General features: G+C 36.3%; 1 protein-coding gene across 9 annotated transcripts in view; it reads left to right on the forward strand.

Annotated features, from left to right (window-relative positions):
* IL1RAP (interleukin 1 receptor accessory protein) overlaps window positions 1-25,931 on the forward strand; it is a 131,202-nt gene extending 105,271 nt beyond the window's left edge. For 3 of the 9 annotated variants that reach the window (XM_008540788.2, XM_070582524.1, XM_070582525.1), the window contains exons 9-11: window positions 7,958-8,107; window positions 9,432-9,575; window positions 12,117-15,509. In XM_008540788.2, coding sequence (XP_008539010.1) covers window positions 7,958-8,107; window positions 9,432-9,575; window positions 12,117-12,484 — 662 coding nt within the window. In that variant the 3' untranslated portion in view covers window positions 12,485-15,509. Of the gene's footprint in view, window positions 1-7,957; window positions 8,108-9,431; window positions 9,576-12,116; window positions 15,510-19,833; window positions 20,658-20,694; window positions 21,137-24,772 lie in introns of those variants that run through there. The other 6 variants (XR_011529140.1, XR_011529139.1, XM_070582522.1 and 3 more) reach the window with 5 other exon arrangements.
* The last annotated feature ends 1,349 nt before the right edge of the window (window positions 25,932-27,280 follow it).

The raw sequence follows: 27,280 nt of genomic DNA on the forward strand, positions 1-27,280 counted from the left end.
TCCTTTTAATGTCTGCAAGATCTATAGTGTTTCTCCTTTTGTCATTCCTGATATTAGTAATTTGTATTTTTGCCCATTTGTTCTTCATCATTCAAGATAGATGTTTCCTAATTTTACTATTTTTTTCCATGAACAAATGTGTTCTCATTTATTTTTCTCTATTTTTTATCTATTTTGCATTTCATTCATTTTCTCCTTTGCTTACTTTGCATTTAATTTGCTCTTCTTTTTCTACAATCTTAAGATGCAAGCCACATCATTGATTTTAAATAGTTCTTGATTTTTAATGTAAGCTTTCAGAGCTACAAATTGCTCTCATAGGACTACTTTAGCTGAAACACAAATGATGAAATGCTGAATTTTCATTATCATTCTATTCTAAATATTTTCTAATTTTCCTTATAAGTTTTTTGACCCATGGTTTATTTAGAACTGTGTTACTTAATTTATCCATATTTGGGGATTTTCCAGACAACATTTTTTTTATTATGTTATGTAATTATTAAAATTTATTTGAATTTTAGAACTGAGTTTGTGTTCACTCTTGATCTTGGTAAAGTAATTGGTAATATTTCATATTGTCATCTAAGTTTAGATAATTACAAGTCAGGGAAGGGTTTCTCTGACTTAGAACTCTCTGGGAAAACTGTATGGTGGAGTGGGAGGAACATATATTTTGGTGTTAGACAGACCTAAGTTCAAGTTCTGGCTCTGGAACTGACTGGTCCAAGCCTTCCTCTTCTCATCCTTCAGATACTCAACTCCCAGTGTGTGTGTGAGATTGGAGGGAGCAGGTAACAAGAATTTAGCACATGGCTGCACACTTGATTCTAATTTCTAATTTAATTCTGTTGTGGCCAAAAAATAAATTCTTTATCATTTCATTCCTTTTCAGTTTATTGGTGTGTTTTTTTTTAAGTACCAGTAGATTGTCTGTCTTGGTAAATATTTCACATCCATTTGAAAAAGATGTGTATGCTGTAGTTTTGGTGTTTTATAAATGTCAGTTAAATCAATTGGTGTCAGTGATGTACAAGTCTTCTGTATATTTACTGATTTTTTTTTAATGTACTTAATCTTTCAATTTTTGAAAGAGAAAGAGGTATTGAAATCTTCACATAGAATTATGGATTTTTCTAATTCCGTCAGTCTGTCAGTATTTGCTTCACATATTTTGGAACTGTGTTATTGGGTACATACACATCTAGGATTGTTATGCCTTTTTGATGAATTGACTCTTTTAAGTTGTGTTCTGTTTATTTTTTTCTCTTAATATTCTGTGTGTGATAGTAATTCAGCCATTCTAAATTTCTTATAATTAGTATTTGTAGGATATATCCTTTCCCATCTTTTTATTTTATCTATCAATGTCTTCATATTTAATATATATTTATTATAGACAGCATATTATTGAGTCTTGATTTCTTATCTATTCTATTTTCTCTTTTAATTTCTATTTCTAATCCATTAATCTTTAATATAATTATTAGCGTTATTGGCTTTACGTCTGCCATCTCGCTATTTGTTGTGGACTTGTTGCAACTATTCTTTGTTTTTTTCCTTCTTTCCTGCCTTCTGGTGGATTGATAATTTCTTAGTATTCTATTTTATCCCCTCTCTTAGCCTATTGGCTCTACCTTTTTTTTTTCCTCTAGAATTTGCAATATTTATCTTGATCTTATCACAATCCATCCTGAATCAATCACTTTACATAATTTATGAGAAACTTACAATGGCATACTTTCATTTCTTCTCTCCTGACTTTTGTTTTTTTATAATATATTTTAGTTTCGCATGTATTATAAATACCACAATACATTGGTATTATTTTTGCTTTAAATAATTATCTTTTAAAGAAATTAAGAACTGAGGGAAAAGATTTTTGTATTTGTTTACGTGTTTTCCATTTCTGGCATTATTCATTCTTGATAACATTTTAGTCTGAGAACTATTTAATATTTCTGGTGGTGCACATCTGCTGGTTACAAATTCTTGGCTTTATTTTAATCTAAAAGTGTCTTATTTCATCTTACTTTTTATATTTCAATAATTTATTAAGAAAGTTTTCAAATTCATGGAAGATTTGGGAGAATTATACAGTGAGCAGTCATGTACCCCACCTAGATTCCATCATTTTGCTCCTTGTTTGCTCTTTGTTTTATCATGTATCTATGCATCTATCCATTCCTCTATGCATCCATTAATGCATCTTATTTTTGTGTGTGTGTGAGGAAGATTGGCCCTGAGCTAACATCTGTTGCCAATGTTCCTCTATTTTATGTGGGATGCTGCCAGAGCTTGGCTTGATGAGCAGTGCCAGGTCCATGTCTGGGATCCGAACGTACATACCCTGCACTGCCGAAGTATAGCACACTTCGGCCAGCCCCCATCTCATTTTTTAATACCTCTAAAGAAATTGCAGACATCAGTAAAGTTATCACCTAACATTTAAGCATCTTGTATTATCTAGATTTTAATGTTTATTTACAATTCTCTTGCTTTTTTTTAATTAAAGTTTGCGTAGTGACAAATTGCATAACTCAAGTTTGATGACTAAAGATGCTGAGCCCTTGTTCGGGTGCTTATTGGTCCTTGGTATCTTCTTTGTTGATATATCTGTTGAAATATTTTGTCTATTTTATAAGTGGGTTGTTTGCGTTTTCATTGTTGAATCTTAGGAGTTTTGTATCTGTTCTGGATACCAGTCCTTTGTCAGGTACATGTTTTGCAAATACATTTTCCCAGTCGGTGTCATGCCAATTCCTTTCTTTAATGGTATGTTTTAATGAACAGAGGTTCTTACTCATCATGAGGTGTAATTTATTAGCATTTCCTTTAATGATTATCGCTTTCTGTGTTCCAGGAAATCTCTGCACGCCCCAAAATCATGACGTTTCAGCTTTTTTGGGGGGTGGTCTATGATCCATCTCCAGTTATTTTTTGGAGGGATATGGTATGAGGTAGGAATTGAAGTTCAATCTCTTCTTCTATGGATATGCAATTCCAGCACAATTTGTTGGAAGGATTTTCATTTCTTCATTCTGTTGCTCTGGTACCTTTGTCGATATTTTTACTGGATATATAATGTAGGTTGGAAGTTTTGCTTTTCTTTTTCTTTTTTTTCTTTCAGCCCTTTACAGATGTCATTTTCAGTGTATTCTGGCTAATATTTCTAACGTGAATTGGGCAGTTTGGATTTTTTTATCATTGTTCCCTTTATGTCTGTCTCATCTCTTTTTCTTTGGCAAATTTTAAGATTTTTCTCTTCTGCATTGATTTTCAAAATTATATTATGGTATCCTTTGGTGTGGTTTTATTTGTATGGCTCTTATTTTGAATTATTAATATTGCTTGGTTCTGTGAGTTTATATTTTTTTTTAATTTGAAAAGATTTCAGCCATTGTTTCTTCAAATATATTTTGCTCATTTTTTTCATTTATTCATTCCTTTCTCTTCTTCTGGTACTGCAGTTAAATTTAGGAAAGACCATTCAGTGTTGTCCCACAGGTTACTGAGGTTCTCATTTTTGTTTCATTCTTTTTTCCCCTCTGTGTTTCAATTAGGATAATTTCTGGTGTCCACTGATCATTTCTTTTTTGATATCTAATTTAAAGCATTTTTAATTTCAGAATTTTATTTTTCAGTTTTTGAATTTGTGTTTCTCCGTCAAAATGTCTGTATTGATATTTCCTATTTGCTTTTATAATGTTCATGGGCGTTTTTTAAAAAAATTCAACAGACGCATTTATAATATTCATTTTAAAGCATTGAGCTGCTAATTCTGTCATCTTTGTTAATTGTCGTTCTGTTTTTATTGGCTGATTTTTCTTCTGATTATGGGTCATTTGTTTTGCTTTTTCTTCTGTCTAGTTTTTTATTTTTTAATCCTATGCTGGACATTATGGATCTTACATTATTGAGTGTCTGAATTTTGTAAGTCAGTGTTAAGTTTTGTTGCAGCGGGTAGTTAATTTACTGCATAACAGCTTGCTTTTTTGGAAGCATTTTGCTTATCTTTGCTAGAGTAGGTCTAAAATAGCCTTTTCTCTAAGGCTAAATTGGACCTATATCTAAGGCATAGGCTATCTGAGGTCTCTCCTTTATACTTAATACTTAATAGTCTCCTTAAAGTTTCTTCTCTCTAAGTGGCCTTAACTGAAATGTCTTCCAGCCCTATGTGGACTCCTGGAGTTGATCATTTCCTAGCTCCCTAGTAGTCGTTTCTTTCCTGGTAGTTTTTTTTCACTGTTAGTTATTCTTTGACTGACCTTGTGAAGTGTCGCCCTAAATATACAAAGCTTTGTATTTTTCCAAATATTTGTGGATTTCCAGAGCTCTTTTCTGCACTGTTTTCTTCTCTCCAGTACCCAGGCCTGAAAATTCAATAGTCCTGAACTCTATTTTCCATCTTCTTAGCTCATTGTAACCACTGTACTTCTTTTGTTTTTCCCCTTTCTGTGTTGCAGTCCCAAAACTGCCTTCAGGCAAAAAGCCAGAGTGATCTTTTTTGTATCCTTTCACTCACAGATCACCCTCTGGCACTACCAGTTATCCATATTTGAAAAATTGTTATTTTCAATCTTATAAAGAGAAGGCTACTCCAGTATCAATTATTCCTCTAAGGCCAGAAGCTAAAGTCCAAAGTACCCAAGTTTTAACACATGTGATACCCAAACAAATCAGGTCTGCAGATCCATGCAGTCATAGGTCTCTGGTTTACTATCATTTAAATAAAGCATTCTGTTTGTTTGTGATTTGGGAAAATGGTCATTACCACAGTTCTAAAAATTATCAAGAACTCCCAGCAATTTAGCAAAGAACAGACAGGTTCTGTGGCAGCTTGGAAGTCCAAGCTGCTGCTATTTGGTTCAGAGTCTCATGGATAGCAAGACCCCAACTACAATACCGAAGATGAAGATAATAACTTAGGTTTCCAGGGAGAAACAAGATTGTAGACCAATAACTTGAAACAGGGAAAAAGACTAGAGCTAAAATATTGGACTGGTTTAACCAAGGGTAGTTAGCTGGAAATTTGGGCTCTGGAGCTAGTATTCTTATAGAATTGCAAAAGGGATGGAGGGAATTCTGATTCAAGGAATAACAGCAGAACAAGTAGCTAAATTTGGCTACATCCTGAATCAGATTATCAGTGAGATCAAAGAAAGAAGCAGTTGAAAAGTCCAGTTTGGGCAAATTGCATCGCCCTTTCCTGATTGGAAACCCTTTGGTCTAGGATTGCATCAGAATAAAATCTTTATGCCAAAACATCAGCGGTTCCAGCTGGGGCAGACAGAAAATGTGGGCTGAGGGTCACCCTTTAGCTGCAAGCCAGCAAAGCTTTATGTGAAAGCTTTTTAGAGCACTTCCTGCATGTGATTCAAGCAGTTTAAAAATTCAGGCCTGTGGATTATTTATCTTAAGAGTTCAATTAGTTAAATAGCATTAGAACTTCTTGATATCATCAACATGGCCTCACAAAACATAATCTGTAAATATGACACATGTAATTTTATGGCACAAAACAAAATTAAAAAGCCCCACAAGCAATAAAATAGGCAGTGGTAAAATGAATGTGGCAGAGGGAAAATTATGAGAGTAATTGATCTCCTGATCATTAAGCAAGATATCTATTGATATTTTTACAAAATCCATTTCAGGTAAGTGCATCCACTGACCTTTTTTTTTTCTCCCTATTACAAAATGTCCACCCAGAGGGAGCCAAAATAACTGAGCAAATAATGAAGATGACAGTGGGAATTACCTCAATGTACTGTTAACATAGCTTGTACTCAGAAATACCAAGCAGACAGCAGTTTTCATGCCAGCTACCCAAATTGATCTTAGTAAGCTCTCAACAAGTGGACTGACCTAGCTTCTGGCATTTGATGATGGAGTTTTCTTTTTTTAAAGCCCCATTGTTCATGGAGTGAGTACCAGAGTACCTGATCAAACTTCTGCACAACTGAGTCCCAGGCTATATCTGCGGTAGGATTAGTCTCCTGAGTTTGGTATCATGAACTCGAAACTCCGTGATTTGCCCTTTAATTAGAGACCTTCAGACTCAGCTCCAGGCTGCTTACCATTTTTCCCCTTAGGATAGATACCTATTTTCGAAGGGATTTTTCTGCTAGTGTCTGATCAATAATTGAACTTCCTGGTAGCGTTGTGCAAAGATCTCTGGACTTTGGAGTCAGGGAACCTTGATAACAACCCTGGCTTTGAACACAATTCTTCTACACCTTGTCTCGGAAAACTCTTAACACCTAGGATGTTCAGGTGCTCACAGAGGCCTTTTCTCACCACCCTAGCTAATCTACCTCTCCTGTCCCAACCCCAGCTCTCGGTCACCGCCATCACCCCACCCTGGTTTATTTCCTTAACAGCACAGATCACTATCTAAAACTAATTGTCTTATATATTTATAATTGTCTTATATATTTATTTCCCTGCATTAGAATATTATCCCAAAGAGACCAGACATCACCACCATTGTATCCCCAACAGCTTCTGGCAAATAGTAGATGTTAAAAAGTAATTGTCACATCAACTATTACATAATTAAGCCACTCCTGCTTCAGATTCAGTAAATATTCTGTTCCTTTTTCAACCTCTTCAACTTCATTATCACAAGCTACTAAGCAGCCAAATGAAGTTGTTGATACTCAGTATAGTACTCGATTTCTTTTAAACATCCCAGAAGTGTACCGTGTTTTATCTGGAAATGTTCATTGAGATCCTGGGTGTTCTAAGGGTAGGATGCGTGAAGGCGACATAGTCTCTACCCAGAAGACTGTCAAGGCAGAGTTTAGTGGGGAGTGAGAGAGAGTGGAGATTCAAGCTTGTAGACAAATTACAATATAATAAAAATGCTGTAATAAAATTGTAAATAAAGGGAACAGTGGAAATTTCTGCCAAGCAGAGGTCAGGTTGCGAGAAGAGTTTTGTTCTAGAAAAGCACGTACAAAATAGTGATATTTGAGAATGGTCTTGAAGACTAAAGAAAGAGAAAGGAATATTCCAGCCAGAAGCCACAGCATGAGCAAAGGCATGAAGTTAAATCTTCCTGACGTTTTTGAGGAAAGAGCATTGGTAAATGAGACAGAGGTGGTTGGCGGTTTACAGATCTTATTTATAGGGCTGAGTTAATATCTAGCTTTTAGGTAATTGGGGATTACCTCACTCTATTTCTGAATAATTCCAAAGAAACTGCTAAGGTGCCTATAGTATAAAAATAAGCAGATAATGTTGAAATCTGTCCACACCTGGGTGTTGCAAGTCAATCTTTGGAATATGTATCCTAGAACTGAAGACCTGGAGATACTTTCAGAGCCAAGCCTACTGAGCATTTGATGGATACCCTCTGTTTCTGCCTAATGAAAATAAGATTTTTGAGGCCTATTTCCAAGTATAAAGGAAAAGGAATTAAATTTCTTCCATACGGCACTGGACAAAAGGATGAAATTAAGACTAATGGAATTTTTGATTTTGCTCAATTGAGGTTTTGCTCAATTCAACTGTTCCAACAATTAAAATTCTATCAATATCCTAGGCTTGTCCAGGCAGTAGTAAGGATTCCATCCCAAGAGATGGATAAACAGAGGATGGAATTACATATTTCACAAATATTTTTGAGGAGATTCAGGTGTCAGATTGTGAATTAGATGACCTTCTAAATCATTCCCAATGCTAAGGTTCTGTTTTAATTTGTATATCATCAAAGTCTATTCAATCATCTAATAGTTAAAAATGCCTTCTGTGCCAGGTACTGGAAACAAATAGATAAATATGTCTAGTATTAAAACATAGGGTTTAAACTCTACCGTGTTATCTCTGCTTGTTCACACACATACGTCAGGTTCACTGCTCAGCTACTTGGCTTATCCAGCTATTTTCAGGATAATGGATCTCTGTGATCACCACATAGAAATCAATTCTGTTTCTCTGTTGTTCACTCCAGTGATAGCTCCAAGATACACAGTGGAACTGGCATGTGGTTTTGGAGCCACAGTCCTGCTAGTGGTGATCCTCATTGTCATTTACCATGTCTACTGGCTGGAGATGGTCCTATTTTACCGGGCTCATTTTGGAACAGATGAAACCATTTTAGGTGAGTAATGGAAGCTGGATGTAAGTCTTTTCTACTGTCATCTTTAGAAAACATATTGGCTTGGTAAAACCTAGATTAATTGGAAGATTTAATCAGATTACCTTTTGTCTCAGCCCTTACTATTGAAAACCTTTCTAATGTGTGTTAATTCTGCTTTCTTGGCTCAATATGTGATTTAGTCTAGATTAGCACTGTCCAAATAGAATTAATGTAAGCCACATAAGTAATTTATAACTTTCTAGTGGTCACATTAGGAAAAGTAAAAAGAAAGTGAAAATAATTTTAATAGTGTATCTTATTCAACCCAATGTATTAAAAATATTAACATTTCAGCATGGGGTTAATGTTAAAAAGCTAGTGAAGATATTTTAGTCTTACATTTGGTACTAAATAACTTCAAAATTCAGTGTGTATTGTATTTTACACTTACAGGATGTCTCAATTCAGACCACCTACATTTCAGGTATTCAGTATCTCCATGTGGCTTGTGTCTGCTGTATTGGACAGTACAGGTCCACACTCTTTGTACTCGAGGGTGATGCATGCAGCAGCAACATCAGCATCGCATGGGAGCTTATTAAAAGGAGAATCTTAAGCATAACCCCTATTCTGAATCCGAATCTACATTTTAACAATATTTCCAAATGATTCACGTATACATTAAAGTTTGAGAAGCACTGTTCTTGTGCACATGCGTGTGGTGACAAGAATGGGACATTTAAACATCCAGATTCTTAGATCCATCCCATAAAGAATCTCATTCAGTAGGTTTGTGGAAGAGACACATAACCTTTATTTTTAATGAGAAGTGATTTTATAATTAGGCGACTTTGGGAAAGATTGGTTTATTGAAGCTAAGTATATTTTTAATTATAGTTATCTTCAGCTATAAATAATTTAGACAGTTTCTAAAAGTTTTGCTCAATTTATAATTCTGATATATTTGTGAGGGACATCCTAGAGCAGGAACTAGAAATTTTCTGTGTGGTATTAATTGCCAGCACCTATGATTGACTAACTATGTGCATCCTGATTCTGTTCATTCATAGTTGAATGAGACAAGCCTTACTCATTCTCCACTATAAAAACCGAACTCAGTGAGATGAGAGTAGAAGACACATCAGATAAAATTTGCAATTACACCTTAAAATAGTCATTTTGCCTGGAGACCTGTCACAAGTGGGAAATCACACTGAAATCTGTCAGATAATTTATATATGTGAAAAATGGAAATATCTAATATGCAGAAGTTCAATTTAAGAAAAAATGCAATACTATTGAGAAGCTTTCCTAATTTGTATTGGATCTGTGTTCCTTTTGCTAGATGGGAAGGAATATGATATTTATGTATCCTATGCAAGGAATGCTGAAGAAGAAGAATTTGTATTACTGACCCTCCGTGGAGTTTTGGAGAATGAATTTGGATACAAGCTGTGCATCTTTGACCGAGACAGTCTACCTGGGGGAAGTAGGTGTTTCAGATGAGTACAAGTGATGCTACCCTGAAAGGCTAAGAGGATCCTTAACTTTGGATCATGTATGAGAGTCATGGCTCAGCTCTACGCTGGCATCTTTGGACATTTAATGTCCAATTCTTTGATGTAATTGACAGAGACTCTCTAGGAATGTAACTACATTGTAAGATGTAGAGTATTCGAGTGCAGTTTTTGGTATTGCAGTATTTTCCCTTAGAAGCTTTAAAAACTTAGTGTCAGAGAAGTGTGCATGCACAGTGGATTAGAGCTCTATTCAATGCCACAGCTTTAAATGCCCTGTTTACTCACATTTAAAGTTTTAGAAGTTTTAGTTAACCTAATTTATTTGCCTAGAATTGTTTTGCAAAGGTTGAGTTTAAACAATACATTTTTACAAAGACTGAGGTTTCTTCAATTTTATTAAAAATGAGTGCAGAGGAGACTGCATGGAATCTTTCCTTGTATTACTCACTGATAATAATCAGAATATTTCCCATTGGCATTTGCTAATTTCCTTTTTCTCAGTTTTTTTCCCTAGCAATCAAATGCTACTCAAATTCCTCTTACTTTCTATCAGCTTATACATTTGAGACAAGTTTAAAATTTTACAAAGGCCAGTATACTCTAGTAAGTTAAAAAAAAAAAAAAGCTTGAATTGGTAAACCTTTTAAAAGAAAAGTACACCTCTATTTTCAGCTCCACATAGTAACACGTAAAATGTGGTCCATTTGAGTCTATTTTAATAAATACATGATAGCATTGCCAAAGCCATTATTAAACTTCTTACTGTTGAAATGCATGTAATGTCTCTAATCTTCATGACAAACTAATTTTCTTCCTCTAAAATCTGGTTTATGTTAAACGTTTAACATTTTTTTGAATGTTAATTTAAAATTTTTTAAATATTTTTTAAATGTTATAAGGATAATTGAGATACAGAATAAGACCTAAGTGTTTATTCTCATTTCGAGTTGGCTGAGTCAATTATTCTGTCTCTCAGTCATCACCCAAAATTCCATCATGCTTGTGTTCTACAGCAGAAAGCTCCTTCAGTGTAATTTTGCCAGGAAATAATGACTCAATTGTACAGATAAATTCCACACATTTTAAGACTTAAAGTCCTAAATCATTTATTCATCCATTTATTCATTCATACAGCCATTCAACAAATATTTATCTACTGTGTGAAAAGTTATATAAAGATATACAGTCTAACAACAATATAAAACACTCCAATAGGGATTGGCGGTTCTTTGAAGAATTCTAGTTCTCCATATTTACTCTTGCGTCTTGCTTTTGATGGTTGATCCTTGTGATCTTTTGCATCCCTCCTGCTGCTCTTACTCAGTCCTCTTTGCCTCTGGGTCTCTTTCCATGCTCACACATGGTCAACCTCCAGCACCGCTGCTTGGAGTAGACAATTACTCATTCCTGGATTCTCCTCCAGGCTACATATGCTATTTTAATTGCAAATCTTTCCCCACTGCCTCTGTACGTGGAAGATTAAGGGGCAAACTGACTGCTTAGGGAAGTATAGTAAGCCGTGAAATAGCTTTCCACAACACCAGTGCATTCCCCAGAGTTGGCTCCTATCTGAACCTCAGGTAAAGGATTATGCATTATACAGTTCTTGATAAGCAACCTCGAGGAGATGGATTATTCCCAAGAATTTAGTGACAGGAACTAATCAGACAGAATAAAATTACACTGCATTTCCATTTCCCCTGCTTTTTCTTCTCTTTTTTGACCTGAAGAAAGCATTTGCCAGTTCGTGAAGGCAGACACATCAGCTAGCAGCTGCCGAAACACATGGCTTCACAGTAATGATAGGAGTTTAAGGAGAAAGATACAGGGACTAATTTAGGCTCCAGACTAGAGAGCAGAATAGAAAGCTGAGCTGATGAATGTGATGCCAGCCAAAATGCCATTCAATTGGCTAAATTTTTTTAACTTTCTATTCCAAAAACATAGTGATACCAGTTTGAGTTGGGGAGGTGTCCAGAACAGAGAAGGGCTTTCAAAAAATGAAGATCCCTACTCTTGCTGTCCTGTGTTAATGAAAAATGAATTTCTATAATTTTGACTCTATAATGTATATCTTTTTGAATGTTTGCTGGCACTAAAGAGTTGATACATGGATGTCTTTGGGGACAAAGAGCTCAGGAGCTGATTTGACTGAGCCACAACATGCCACACAGTTTGAAGAAATTGATTTCAATACAACCCATTTATTCCTCATGTCCTGCATAAGGCTTTTGAAGACCAAGGTCACAGAAGTACATGCTGACTTCCTGCCTGTTTAGAATTTTCTGGGTGGTGGAATTTGTGCATGTAGTTTATATTCTCCCTGAGGAGAGCAGCATCTAGTGAATAGAGTGGTTGGGTCTATGGATTAAGTTTTCAAAGCTTCTTGGTAAAAAGTTTCACCTCAATTCTCAGGCTGTCACCCTAAGTTCCCTACACTTGCTCCTCAAGCCTCATGCTTTTGGGGAGTTCTTGGCCAACACTAATCCCAATGGTGTTTTCTTTCCCAGTTGTCACAGATGAGACCTTGAGCTTCATTCAGAAAAGCAGACGCCTCCTGGTTGTCCTAAGCCCCAACTACGTGCTCCAGGGAACCCAAGCCCTCCTGGAGCTCAAGGCTGGCCTAGAAAACATGGCCTCTCGGGGCAACATCAACGTCATTTTAGTACAGTACAAAGCTGTGAAGGAGATGAAGGTGAAAGAGCTGAAGAGGGCTAAGACGGTGCTCACAGTCATTAAATGGAAAGGGGAGAAATCCAAGTATCCACAGGGCAGGTTCTGGAAGCAGCTGCAGGTGGCCATGCCAGTGAAGAAAAGTTCCAAATGGTCTAGAAGTGGCGAGCAGGGTCTCTCCTATTCATCCTTGAAAAACGTATGAAAGAGACAATAAGAGGGGTAAAAAGACCCAAGGGCACTCCAGGAAGGAAGAGATCCCCCTTCTTTATTCCCAATTTATTGTGTCATGGACAGAAAAAAATTCTATGGAAGCATCCCCATTGGGATAAATTCAGGGCAACTACTTGACTGGCTGTTGTTTCCTCAGGCAATGGTAAGGTTTAGAATGATAGTGCCACCAGTCTGTCACCAGTGTCTGATATCACCATGTTCTTTGCAGGCAAAGACTTGGTTGATGTGAATTTCTCCCTCTGCATCCTGTATTCCTACATGTCTCTATTCTCTCTCTCTCTTTTTTTTTTTTTTTTTTGCTGAAGGAGTCGCCCTGAGTTGCCATCTGTTGCCCATCTTCTTCTATTCTGAATGTGAACCACCATCACAGCATGGCCACTGATAGACGAGTGATGTAGGTCCACACCCAGGAACCAAACCTGTGCCACTGAGGCAGAGCATGCAGAACTTAACCACTAGGCAACTGGGGCTGGCCTTCTATTTTCCCTCTTTCTTATAATCTTAAATTATGGGGCAGCCTTTTGCTGTGGATTTAAGACCCCTTAAAGTTAAATCATCTGTTAACAGGGTCATTATGAGTTTCCAAGTATAGTTTTCTGTTTTTTTAAATTTTTACTCATCCATTGGATAGATAATCAGGGCCTAAATTTACTTTAGCTGAGGATAGTGAGCTCTTTTGCTCATTCTCCTGTACAACACACCATCACAGCAAGACTGACATCAACTTAGGATGATATCAAGCAGTATGACTGAAATGTCCCTTCTAATTGATTTAAAGGGCTTGCCTGAATTTTCTCCTACTATACCCCCTGTGCCCTCTATCTCAGGTAATTGATGTTATATTTATCAACTTGAAAAATATATCACAATTTTTTTGTTAAGTCCTCAATATCTGTAAGTCGTCTCATATTTATCACGCCATTTTCCCTATCTACTATACCTGGTATCAGTCATTCAGAGTTTGCGGGTGGCTCCATACTTGGTAGAGTCCGATAGGAAGCTTCTCCTAATGGTGCTAATAGAGAGTAAAATAGCAGCAAAATGCTTTTAGCGCATTTTCTGGCTTGTGAGAAAAGCACAGAACAGGTGTTTGGCAATTTGTCTTTTAAACTTAGCTTTGCTAATGTGACTATTAGGAAAGTGGTTTCTTCTCACCTGTTTCTGTCTCCCCATTGTAAAGTGTGGAAGTTAGACTCAGTGACCTTGAGAATGGCTTTTAAAAGCATTAATATTCTATGAGAATTGATTAGACCCCTAGTATTTTCCATATTTTATTCATTGGTTCAGTGGATACATTCACTGCAAACAAGTCAGTTGGAAAAGTCACTGTCATTGAAACTTGTTTTAGTTTGTTTTAAGTGAAATTTAACTGTTCTTAAGACTTGGAAAAGTGAAAACTAAGTCCAGAGTATATAGAGGTAAATATCTATGTTACATATAGATTTTTAAAAAATATATGTATACACACACATGAATTATATATAGATGTATATCTATATTGCATATATATATACACATGAATTATATATATGTATATATATACATGCCTATGACTTTAAGCCATTGGCACACTATTACAAACCACTAGAACTCTTGTCCAGTTTTTAAATTATGTTTTTACTGTAATGCTTTTGTGTTAGTGTTTTCTGTACATTAATGTTGTTTGTAAATTCACAGCTCATGGAGTGGTAGTCCTTGTTAGCTCTTGCCTTCCCTAAATTAATATAAATACTTACGACTGCTACAGTTGATCTGGGTGCAGTGAAGTCTGTTGTGCACAGAACTTCCGTGGTCACTGCTAAGCAGTAGCCAGTCCTCTGGCATTGACTGATCATCTACCATGTTCTGAGCACACATTCTTAGAAACTAAGCTATGTTAATTTCAGTGCTCAACTACTGGAGAGAGAAATCTCTGTTTTGACTATCGACTAATAAAGGAAAAGAAAATAAAATACCTATAAGTGAGCCTGAGTATCCTAAGAAACACTGTAATTCATAACTTAAGGAAACCCTTATCCCAGTAGTATGAATGTTGATAAGCAAGTCTAAAACTGTCTTCTACATTTAAATGTCCTTCTGCAGTATTAAAGTCCATAATAAATTGTTTCTATATAGAAGAGTTATTGATTATTTTAAATTGAAAGAAAAGCTTCATGAATTCTTGACTATAAAACTATGATATGGAGTCCTTCTCGGATCTAATTTTTTTAGCCTTGTTAATGCTTTTCTTTATTACAAACCACAATTACTCCTCCAATTAACCCTTCACTCACAAGACCAGAGGAGAGCTGACTCCACATTAGCTTTGAATATCAATTCTTGGATGAGCTTTAGGTAAATGGAGGACAGTCCCATCACCAAGGGGCCATTCTCTTGCCAATGCTGCATTCTTTTTGCACTTTTGGATTCCATATTTATCCCAAATGCTATTGGGTGCCCTTAGCAATTTCTTGATTTTTTTTTTCCTATTTAGATTCCTGCCTTTGGTACTGAACTTGTCCTAAAACATCTCAACTCTAAAGGATATGTTCCTTTCTAAGAGAATTTTGTTTCAGGATGTTTTGTTTGTTTTATGTCCCAGAAGATGCCCAATGCAGAATATTTGAAGGAAATGGGGAAACATAATTTAGAGAGTGAGAAGAAATTGCTCTCTAGTGTTAAAAAAAGAAACTTAATGGTTTTAGATAAATGATATAAAGACCTTCTTCACCCAACTTAACAAAAAACAATGATATATAGTGTGTTTAATTAAACAAATACGAAATTTATTTAATGCTCTTCTGTATTGTAACTTAGATAATTCTCTAGCATTCTAACGAACAAGCACTCCATTGTATTGGGAAACAAACCATCACTCCACTTGTTAATTATCCATTTTGTTTCCATAGGTTTTAATATTTTAAGATTTTTTTAATTTTATTCATAAACTTTTGTATTTTCCATTTGATTTGTAAATTTGTTTATTTTAAAAATAAACCATTTATTTTCTGCTTTGAGTTTTATTTTGTGCATGTGTTTTATGTCTATATTTTCATGCATGAGCATAAGAAATGAGAATAAAGAGAATTAATGAGACACATGGAAAAAAATGTGAGAAGTTACCTTAGTTAAGTTTCTCTCTCTGAAAGAAGTCTGAGAAAAATGGGAATTTCATCTCAAGAACATTTTCTTTACATGTGAGTAAAAGAGTTACTTAAGTAAAGTGGATTGTTCTAGTATACCGCGTGTGTGTTTGTGTGTGTATAAGGAGACGGAGAGAGAGAAAAAGAGAGAGAATAATAGAGGCAGAGAAGGAGAGGAAGGAGGGAGAGAAAGGAGAGAGAGCTTGTTTTAAAACAAAGACACAGCCTATTCTTTATTATTTGACTTGGAACTTGGGTAACTTACAGGAATCTCTTAGCTTTTATAGGCTTTAATGCAACCCCAAGGAAGTGGCTTTGGAATGACATCAATTAATTAATGCCATACTTTTAGTTAATGGGCAATAATTTGAATTGAAGATGCCTTTGTATCACAAATTTCAAAGAAATCGGTGATAAATATTTGGAAATGCATTTTCTTTTGAGTTAATAATATTAAGTCCACAGTAACATGGAGTCTTTCTTGCTTATTTTTTTTAAATCCCTATTTATTCATTTGTTCTAAGAATATTTATTGAGTCACTATACCTGAACTGGTTAGATTCGTAAAAATTTTCCTCCTGAAGAATTTTTCTCTTTCAAACCAGTCTTCAAAGGGTAGACTTAGGATCAATGGATGGAAGTTATGAGGACACTGATTTCTACTCAATTAGGAAACAACTTTAAAGCAGAGTTGGACAATCATGTATTTCACTATCTTTGGAGATACTGTGCCCACTATTACTAGTGGTGTACAAGCAGAGATTTGATGGATCTTATTGAGATTTTGTGTAGGGGCGTTGTGCATTGGATGGTGGCGATGAGCCTGAAGTTGCTTCCAACCCGGAACATAATAAACGGGCTCCTAGAACACAGTGGTGACTATGTAGTTTCAATATCAGCAGTTTCCATATCAGTAGTTTGGATGTCTCGCTGTTACCTTGTTAAAGCTCTCAAGATATTTTCTTCATTCATTTACTGATGTCACTCAGTCTTTGAAACAAGTAAATTCATAGTATAGGAGAGACACATTCACCCTTTAATCTGTTTTATTTCTCTGTTTCTACCAAAGGAATATAGAGTATCTTTAGCAATGGGCTAGGAAATTAAGTATTTCAGTAGCATTTTTAATCCATCTCTGTTTTAAATGTACAGAGAGAATTTTTAAAACTTACTACTCTCTTACAAATCCACATGTTAAGCTGATTCTCTAAAGTTACCATCAAGAATTGATTCAGATTGAATCAACATTAGTCAATACATTATTTTATTATTAAGTGCACTAGAAATTGAATAATAATTTAATCAACGATTAATTCAAATGTCTAGCATGTCTAGACATTTACAGATAGGTATCTCTAATTTGTTTAACAACTTTACAAGTTTGCTCACATTATATGCATTTTTACAGATGGATGAACTCAGACTTGAAGATATTAAGATAAAAACAGAGATAAAAATGGGGCCAGCCCTGTGGCATAGTGGTTAAGTTTGACACACTCTGGTTTAGCGTCCTGAGTTCATGGGTTCAGATACCAGGTGCAGACCTATATGACTCATCAGCCATGCTGTGGCAGCAACCCACATATAAAGTGAAAGAAGATTGGCACAGATGTTAGCTCAGGGCTCATCTTCCTCAAGAAAGAAAAGAGGAAGATTAGCTACAGATGTTAGTTCAGGGTTAACCTCCCTCAGCAAAAAAAAAACAAAAAACAGAGACACAGAGATAAATGGAGAAACCAATATTTGAATTGAGATCCATTTCCAAATTAGGTGCCCCCTATTTTTCCCTTCACTTCAAATTTTAAGAGAGAGAGAGAAAGTTTGCTGCTGTTTTGTACACTGATAACCTAGCCAAAGAACAAAATTAAAGCCCCAGTTTTCTTCTGGGTGAATTCCAGGAAGTTTATGACTTTTAAAGGCAGGAGTATTTTAGAGTATTGAAAAGTTCTAGACCAGAAAACATGACTTCAAAACCAATCTAGTCCCAGACAAGAAAACTGGTCTCATCACTATATAGTCACACCTCATTTTTTTTTTTTTTTTAAAGATTTTATTTTTTCCTTTTTCTCCCCAAAGCCCCCCGGTACATAGTTGTGTATTCTTCGTTGTGGGTTCCTCTAGCGGTGGCATGTGGGACGCTGCCTCAGCGTGGTCTGACGAGCAGTGCCATGTCCGCGCCCAGGATTCGAACCGTCGAAACACTGGGCCGCCTGCAGCGAAGCGCGCGAACTTAACCACTTGGCCATGGGGCCAGCCCACACCTCATTTTTTTGAGCCAAACAGAATAAATGGCCTAATCTACAACTCCCTCTGCAAAGAGTCTTCAGCATTAAAAAGTAATAACAATTTACATCCTCAAATATGAAGCTTTGACAGTATGGAATATATTAAAATATGCCATAAAGGGGGCAACTTGTTTCAAAGTACTATGTGAAGTCTCCTAGGAATAGCCCAACTCCCATCTAAGAAGCATCTCCTACATCCATTCCTCAATGTCTAGAATTCCCCAGTCCATATCTGTTTCTTTAGTGTTGCCTTCTTTCAAATGCAAATCCCACACTTTCAGGGTAGGGTACCAATAATCTTAAAAAAGGAAAAAACAAACACAGTCTCTCTGTTTAGAGGATGTAGGACAGTGTTTTCTTTTCAACAGTGGTATCCCCGTTGGACAAAACATACATTTTCCTAAAGTGACTGTTTTGAAGTGAAACACACGCACACGCAATTTGAGTACACAAATTCCTTTTGATGAAAAACTACCCGTGTTGTCTTAAGGTTATATTGTATTTATCATGAGACAGGAGAAGCAGTAGACTTCCTACTCTCACATTCTCAGATTTACGAAAGACAGCTACATAAGATTCTGAGTAGGACAAAAGAGGACAGAGGAGTTTTGAAAAGACACACACACACATGCACACGTGCATGCACACACACACGGGCTTTGAAGCTAAGTGAAAATTTAGATTTATCATTTAGGACCAAAACAAAAATTCTCTAAAACATTTTGCACTCTTGATAAAAGCCAGTCAAAAATTCTTAAAAATTGAACACGTCTCTTCCAATTTCCCTTCGAATTCATGTTAAATTCACTAAGTGGAAAGAACTAATCTGGCAGGAAGCACAGCTCCTCCATCCCCTGTCAAATTCATATGATCAAATTAACTGCAAACTTTCAGCTTGTCTTCACAGGTTGAAAACTCTCTCCATCACTGTTTCAGCCCTGGCCCCGAAAGCATAGGTACTCAGCCTCATCCTCTGTCTGTAGCACCTGTTTTCAGAGTTGTCCATGGCTGTGATTCACACATTTGGAATTCCTTTCCTTCAGAAAATCATATTGATCAAGCTCCTAGATCTCACTGTGAGTTGAACACTGCATTTAACTCAAGAACTTTCCACTGGGATCTGTTCAAATCCACCTCAGTAACTATTAGAATTGAATACTTTGCCAGAAGTCTTAACTAATTGACTAATTCTTACCTGTCATCATTGTTGTTTCTCCTTTAATTGATTTTTAGACCAATTCTTCACACAGAAGAATAAAAGAAAGGGAGTTTTGGTTGACAATAGGATCAATATTATAAACTGATGTGTCCTAAAATTTTAAGTATAAAGAGATGCAACTGGGATAGAGGATGTTCGGAGGTGGTAATTCCCTACTGCTTTTTGCTGATCAGACTATGTCTGAAGCATTGTATTCAGTCCTGTTCAGGATGCTACTCTTAGGAGACACACATATAAACTGAACATTATTCAGAGGAAAATGGTAAAAATGGGGAAAAGACTTGATACCATGTCATATGGGGAATAAGATTAAAATCCTGAAGTTCTTTAATCTAGAGATGAGAAGAAAATACAGTAAGATCACAATAGTTGGGAAATATTCCGAATATTTGAAGGCGTCAGATCTAAGACCACCAGATAAAAGTTGCAGAGAAGAAATTCAAAACAAGAAACACTTTACAAACAGAGCTGAAATTAGCTGCTTTTGGAGGTAGTTAATTCCTCATCCTTGAAGGCAGCAGATGCTTAGCAACCATTAGTAAGAGTGATATAAATGAGATTCCCTAACTGGACAGATTATTTAACATATTTTCAAGTGTTTATTCATTGATGTCTTTTGTAGGACGGACAATGATCAACTGGAACTTATATAAGTTTTCACTAGGCATTGTCCTATCTTTCCATTTTCCTGTAGATACAGTGGAAGCAGTTTTTGACTTCATTCAGAGGAGCCGAAGGATGATTGTTGTCCTGAGCCCAGATTATGTGACAGAAAAGAGCATCAGTATGCTGGAGTTTAAACTGGGTGTCATGTGCCAGAACTCCATTGCCACCAAACTTATTGTGGTTGAATACCGTCCCCTTGAGCACCCACACCCAAGCATCCTGCAGCTGAAAGAGTCTGTGTCTTTTGTGAGCTGGAAGGGAGAAAAGTCCAAACATTCTGGCTCTAAATTCTGGAAGGCCTTGCGGTTGGCTCTTCCCCTGAGAAGTCTGAGTGCCAGCTCTGGTTGGAATGAGAGCTGCTCTTCCCAGTCTGACATCAGTCTGGACCATGCTCAAAGGAGGAGAAGTCGTTTGAAAGATCCCCCAGAACTCCAGAGCTCAGGGAGGGCTGCAGGTGCCTCCCCAGCCCCAGGCACGATGTCCAAACACAGAGGAAAGTCTTCTGCAGCCTGTCGCTGCTGTGTCACCTACTGTGAAGGAGAGAGTCACCTGAGGAGCAAGAGCCGGGCAGAGATTCATACCCAACCACAGTGGGAGACACACCTCTGTAAGCCTGTTTCCCAAGAGTCAGAAACTCAATGGATACAAAATGGCACCAGATTGGAGCCCCCTGCACCCCAGATCTCAGCCCTTGCTCTTCACCATTTCACGGATTTATCCAATAACAATGATTTTTATATCCTATAATTACTCTGTGGTGGGTGGTGGCTGCTGTCTCTACCAGCCTTCTTTGTGTCATGAACCTATGGGAATAGTTGACATTTTTATCATCTAATGGACTATCAGATTGTGTCTCCTTTATTGATTTTTAAAAACTATTTATTTCTAGGAGACAAAAGACCTGAAGGACCTGAATCCAGATTATTGCCTCTAATGGGCTCAGAAGAGCACACTCTTCTTGGGCCCTAGAAGGTCAGTATGTGAAAGTCGCCTAAAGTCTGATCCTCTATCCTGCCCAATGGTTTAAAATTGAGCAAAAAATTTAAATGTGTTTCCTTTGAGTTTGTTGATAAACTTCATGTTCTGAGTCAGTCAGGGCTACTTGGGCTATGATACTTACAGGGTGTGTCTCCCAAGGGAGCATTATGGAATGGAGTTGGTTCTGGTGGAAGCTGTAGGACTAAGCTCAACAGAAAACCTACAGCATATTTTCCCTGGAAAAACTAAACACACTCACACAGGGATATATGGTGTTCTCGGTCTCACTGTAAACTAGTGTTCTCTAAACTGCCTAAAATTGTTGGCATCAATAAAGTTATATTTTTATGTGATTTTATTTGTACTAACAAATTTTTACCTCCCTCTCTCCCCTCTACCTTTTTTGTCTCTTGAATTCACATCTGAAGATTATTCCATTTTGGGAAATCAAGATTTGGTTTAGGTACCAGGGAAGTTGAGGTGTCTCTTTCTTTCTTATGTGTATTAGGAGAGATCTGGGAAAAGACTAAATGAGAGTGAGAAATGTTTCAAATGAAATGGAAGTTTGCGCAAAGATCTCATTATATTTGTAGAACTGAGAAGTGAAAAATTCAGGATTGTCAGGGGTTTATGTAGAGTGTGGTGCAAGAATCCTTTCTTCCCATTTAGGGTTCTGAGAAGGAACAGTCAATTCAAGTGCCTATAAGGATCAGAAGGTAAGAAAAACTAGAAAAAGAGGAACAGATATGAACATAATACACAGGCTCTTCATCTAAGACCCATGTGTATAAGGACATTGGTACAGATGAGCATTTCTTTACTCTAAACATTTTAACACAATCGTAAAGGGAACATGACGTTTGATTTACAAGTCAGGGAGATATTAGGAATTTTTGGCCCTGTAGGTAACTGAAGAGCAAATATTTTGTAAAAAGGGAGCAGACTATTAAGCTCCATCTTGATTGTTGCCCCTGACTTAGCCCTGCCGTTGGCAGATAGTCTAGTTTTTCAACGGAATCTAAAAGTCCAGATTTTTATGTAATCTCTCAATTACAAGATGGCTTAAACGTAAAGAAAAAACCAACCAAAACACATCAACACATATTTAGCTTGAGGGTCACACTTTATAGTTTCAGAATGAAAGTATTCACTCAAAGAACATTGTCGAAATGGGGATTTAAGTGTCCCTGACATTACTGAGATGGGAGGACAGAGGCTGGCCCTAAGGATAAAGTGGGAGAACTTTATTTCCTCCTCAAATGGCACACATCTAGATAGACCCTCAGAATAAAGCTGATCTGACCCAACACTCCACTGAGGAGAAAAAGCTAGAAAATATTGTGCCCTCCATCTACTCTGTAGAGGGTCCCTGCCTGGCGGGTTTACTGTACGAAAATTAGAAGCACAATTTTCTATCCCTGAACTGGAGCAGAGTAAAAAGAGCAAAAGGCCACACCAGACCTGAACAGTCACCTTCAATACCTTAACCCTGGCTGCTGGTGAGCTATAGCCCAATGAGTGTCAGCCTTTCTGTCACTAACAGTGAATGAGGGATGGAGAAAGAAACCAGAAGTTTCAGGCCACTAATCCTCTTGGAGAGAAAAGCAGAAGATCCCTTCTCTGTTGAAACAAGAAACTATTAGATCCTTTTCCTGTTGAAACAATAAGATGAAGGAATAAGGGCCCTCCGGAGTAAATGTGACTCATCGAAGAACTTGTAGTTAGGAAATGACAGGTTACCCTACCTGGATATCCAGCAGAAAATGATTGAGCACCACCCATGTTCTATATCGCATTCATTCTCAAAGAGATTAATCCATCCTTCTTCAAGGATGTTCAAGGATCTTCACATGGAGGACACATAGCAGTTTCTCTCCAAATATATTAACACTGGGTAATGTCAGTCATTCCAAATCCTAAGAAGGGAGAGAATGGTTTTACCAATAATCAGCACTATTGCTTATTAGGATAGTGTCCCAAACTATAAAACATCTTTGGGAAAACTGAGAAATTACTTTTGTCATTTATGAATTGTTTTCTTAGAGAAGAAAAATAAACGAAAGGACTAGTGGCAGAGGCATGGAAATTAAACATGAGCTCTTATTGTGAATGAGTAGCTAGATAATTGCGGTGTTCTCAAAAGCTAATTTTTGGTCAGCATCAATTTCCATTGACAATATAAGTACAGTGTAAGGAGTATAAAGTCATAGTTTGGGGCATTAGCTATACAGCGGTCAGAAAGATAATGGACCATGCTTTCACTGTATGGAGAAAGGCTAGAAGGTTATGTTATTATTCCCTGACCCAACGTGTGAAAATTGAATATAATGTTCAGTGTCATATACTTCATTGAAGCAAATGATAATAAGAAAAGAAAATTTCCTCATGGGTCATGCATATTTATAATTGAAATGATATGATTGTAGGTTAAGTAGATATTGTTACTTAGAGATATTGCCTATTCGGGAACATGAGTTTTAAGTCAATTAGAGATGGACTTGAGTCCTACTTCTCTCCTAACTATCTGGTTGACTATGATCTTTCTGGGCTTCAATCTCTTCACAGCTAACATGGAGATAATATTATTAACCTCATTGGGTTTTGTGGGCATTAAATGATATAATACATGTAAGTGTATAACACAGTGCCTGGCACATTGTGAGTGCTCAGTGAGTGTTGGCCAGTACTGTACCCATAGTGGAATCTCTCTCACGGTTGCATAAACTTACATTTGCATAATGATTTATGGCTTACAAATTGATTTCATATACATTTTTTTTTTTTACTGTCACAAAATGCCCGAAAGCAGTATAGAACAGGAACATATTATCCAGGTTAAGTGACTTTCCTAAAGAAATGCTAATTGGAGGATAAGGTTGGACCTCTAATCTAGGCTTCTGACATCTGATCCAGTGCCAATTCTAGAACTATCCCTGTAAGATTCAAGTGGAAGTATTTCTATTACAAAACCACCTAATTGGAACTATTTAAGGTGAACCATAATATATTCAAATTAAAAAAGCAGTTAATGTAAACCCACACACAGCTAATTAAATGTCATATCAAGTGTCTGATGTGTCATCTGGCCTTGTCGTATTATGATTTTATATAATTTTATTTTAAAATATTATAACATTTATTTAAGCACTTAAAAAGTAGAATCATTTTTGTGTCTTCTAGACTCTATGATCGTTCTATAATTTTCCCACAAAATAAAAGATTTGCATTTGTCTTAACGAGAAATAAAAATATATTCACCATTTACCTTAAAAAACAAATATAATCTTTCAGCAGAGATGATTTACATTTGAGTTCCTGTTACCTCGTTTTATAACTAGTAAAATTTCTAGTAATAATATGTTCACTTCCAGTTGAAGATTTGAAGTGGTTGGTAAAACTAATGTTCCTGAACTAATGTCCATGAAAAAGTCATGAATAATACATTGAACTAATCATAAAGATATGCATAGAAGAACACACAATCCTCATGACAGTGGTTTCAAATATTGTATGTCTAAAAATCGTTTGGGGGGCATCTTACAATGAAGATTCCAGTGCAGGCCCCTCTCCCCTCAGAGGACCTGTTTATTAGATACTGAGCATTGTCTGGGAGTCTGCATTTCAATAGAGTGCCTTTGATAATTCAGATATGGTATTCCATGGGTCAAACTCCTACCTATGAAAATTCTTTCAAACCTTCCTTATATGTTTTATATTATTGCTTAGGTTGTAGGAGGAGAGAGCCTTTATCAGAGTCTGGTCCAAGGCTTCTCAAAGTGTAATCCTTGATGCATCCACATCAGACCCATTTTGGATTCATATTCAAATGCACATTTCTGGACCCATCCAAGATTAACTAAATAAGGGTCTCTAGAATGGGGCAGATTTGCACTTGGAGTTAGAATAAACTTCCCAGGTGATTCTGATGCACAAAAAGTTTAAGAACCATTAACTTTCTTCTCTCTTTAACTCCTCTTTTACCCTTGTAGGCTCTGATTTTCTCCAGCCAAGGAAGACTACGAATCATCCTTTTAACAAGGTGTTTACAGGCAATAGATGACAATGTAGAGAATGTTTAGCCCCTGGAGTTGCCTCGGTACAAGGAGACAGTTGAATAGAAGAGTGGTTGGTAGAGCATATTTTTAATATGCGAAAGCTCAAACACTGACACTTGGGACCAGGGAAGATTGCTGTAGTCATCATACACATTAATCACAACCGGAAAAGTTACGCCATACTAACCAATGACCCCAATATTTCAGTAGCTTCATATAAGAAGTCTTATTTCTTGTTTATGCTACATGTCCGGCATAGGAGCTTAGAGTTTTGTAGCTTTGACATCCGAAATGTGTGGCTTCCTGCCATTATGCTTCAGCATAAATATAACACTTATTACTCTCACTTACAATTCATTGGCCAAAACTAGCTATGAGTGTTGATACAGTCATAGGGAAGGCTGGAACATGAAACCTTTCTATGTTCCCAGGAAGATAAAAGTGGAATGGAACTTGGTGAACACAACACATTGTCTTAGTCTAAGAATGAGATATTGAGACTGCCTGAAGAGGCAAGAGACCTTCAAATTGAGATATATCACATACTTCGATAACGAAGGAATAGAAGGACTTTGCTGCCAACACCCCACCTCAGCTTGCCCAAGTATCAAGTCAGGTAGTCATGAAAAAACAGTATACAGGAAAGAGTAGACCTTATCCGCAAATGTTCCCCAAAGAAAAGTTGTTGAAGGAATGCAAAATAATTACAACTTCTTGTTAAGAGGAAGCCTTCTTAAAAATTGGCGAATTTCTGTATTTGGTTAATTTCCATTCAGTGGCTTTAGTTAGTTCTCTAAGAATGTGATGCTCAAATTATCTTCCAATGAGCCATTTCATTTTTGAATATCCAGGGAGCCTTAGAACTGAAGACATTTAGAACACAGTAGAGCATGTAACACGGTCATTAGAAAGCATCATTTGATCCACTTATCTGAAGAGCTAAATAGGGAATTCAAACTGAACACGCTAGAGCTCAGATGAGGGAAGAGACAAATGCTAGTGTGGATATTGTGAAGTCTGCTGCTATCTATGCATCTGCTTTCTCTATGGTTTGAATTCTGTGCTTGTATTAAAGATTTGATTTTTTATATGACTTCTCTAATGTTGTGCAGTATCATTTGATCATGAGAAAAAGCTCTCTGATTGGTGAAGATCAGTGGTTAAGAAGCCTTGAGCTATGTTAATAAGTTAAAATGTTAAACAAAGAAAAAACTTATTTCCGAGTGCAGCAAAGAGATATTAACACACTCAAATTCTTTAGAGAATAATTTGCAAAGTTTTTCTCTTGGACAATTCCGAACACTTAAAAATATTTAAATGGAAAGAGTAGCTCTTTGAAACAGGCTCATGGAAAGAAAATAGAAAGATTCCAAATAAACTCTGGACTCAGATCACAAGCTATTTTTATCCTATTTTATCCATCACTCTTTAAGTGATGGGAATTTTAATATTCCATTGCTTTATTGAAACAAACAAGCGAATCAAATCTGGTATGTATTTATTTATTTTTCATTTAAGACATAAGAACATACATGACAACTTACTACTTTTCTATTGTCAAAAACTGTACCACATGCTTGCAATTAATTTATAATTTAGTATCATGTTTTTAAACACTTTTGACAAGTGGTTCTTAACCAGATTGGACATCACTTTTTTAAAAATTTCACACATTTGGCTATAGGCAAAGATAATTATGTGACTTCTAAGAAGAACCGGAAGGAAAAAAGGAGAATAAATGAACCTACCCACTCGTTTACAACTCTCAGTAACGTATAAGAAAAGGGAGGTATGTCAAAATTCCCGAATATCAGACTGGACAGCTAAAATGTGAGGTGGGTGTCAGGGTTTGGGGAATAACATTGGATGGTCATTTCTATTAAAGAGTTTCTTAATATAGTGGATAAAATATTAAACTGGAGTCAGAAGACCTGAATTAGAATACCAGTTCTATGAACTGTGTGAATTTCAATCGGACACTTTTCCTCTCAAGTTCTCAATTTCCTCATATATAAAAGTGGGAATAACACAATATCTACCTGACTGGATTGTTGTAAGGGTAAAATTATACAATAAACACGAACCTTTAAAATCTGTAAGTTACATGCTTGGTAGCGGCATTATTACTATTATTATTATTATCAATGTTATAAAAGAAAGCTGGGGAAAAAGAAGAGGTTCAAGAGAACTCCCTTAACCTGCAGAATACTAGGGTACTTTCTAGAGCTCATGGTCCAACTGTAATCTTTCACAGCTAAAAATTAGAGAATGGATAATCTAATTTCATATGACTCTAAAGATTGAAGGCTATTAAAAAATCATAGCCTCTGAAAAAGTAAGAAGTAGAAAAACACCTAAATTTGGTTTATATTTCCATGTAACAATTTACCCCATAGCAGCTTAAAACAACAACTATTGATGACTTCACATTTTCTGCATGTC

The sequence above is a fragment of the Equus przewalskii genome, chromosome 18 (genome assembly GCF_037783145.1).
Source record: "Equus przewalskii isolate Varuska chromosome 18, EquPr2, whole genome shotgun sequence".
Classification (NCBI taxonomy): Eukaryota; Metazoa; Chordata; class Mammalia; order Perissodactyla; family Equidae; genus Equus; species Equus przewalskii.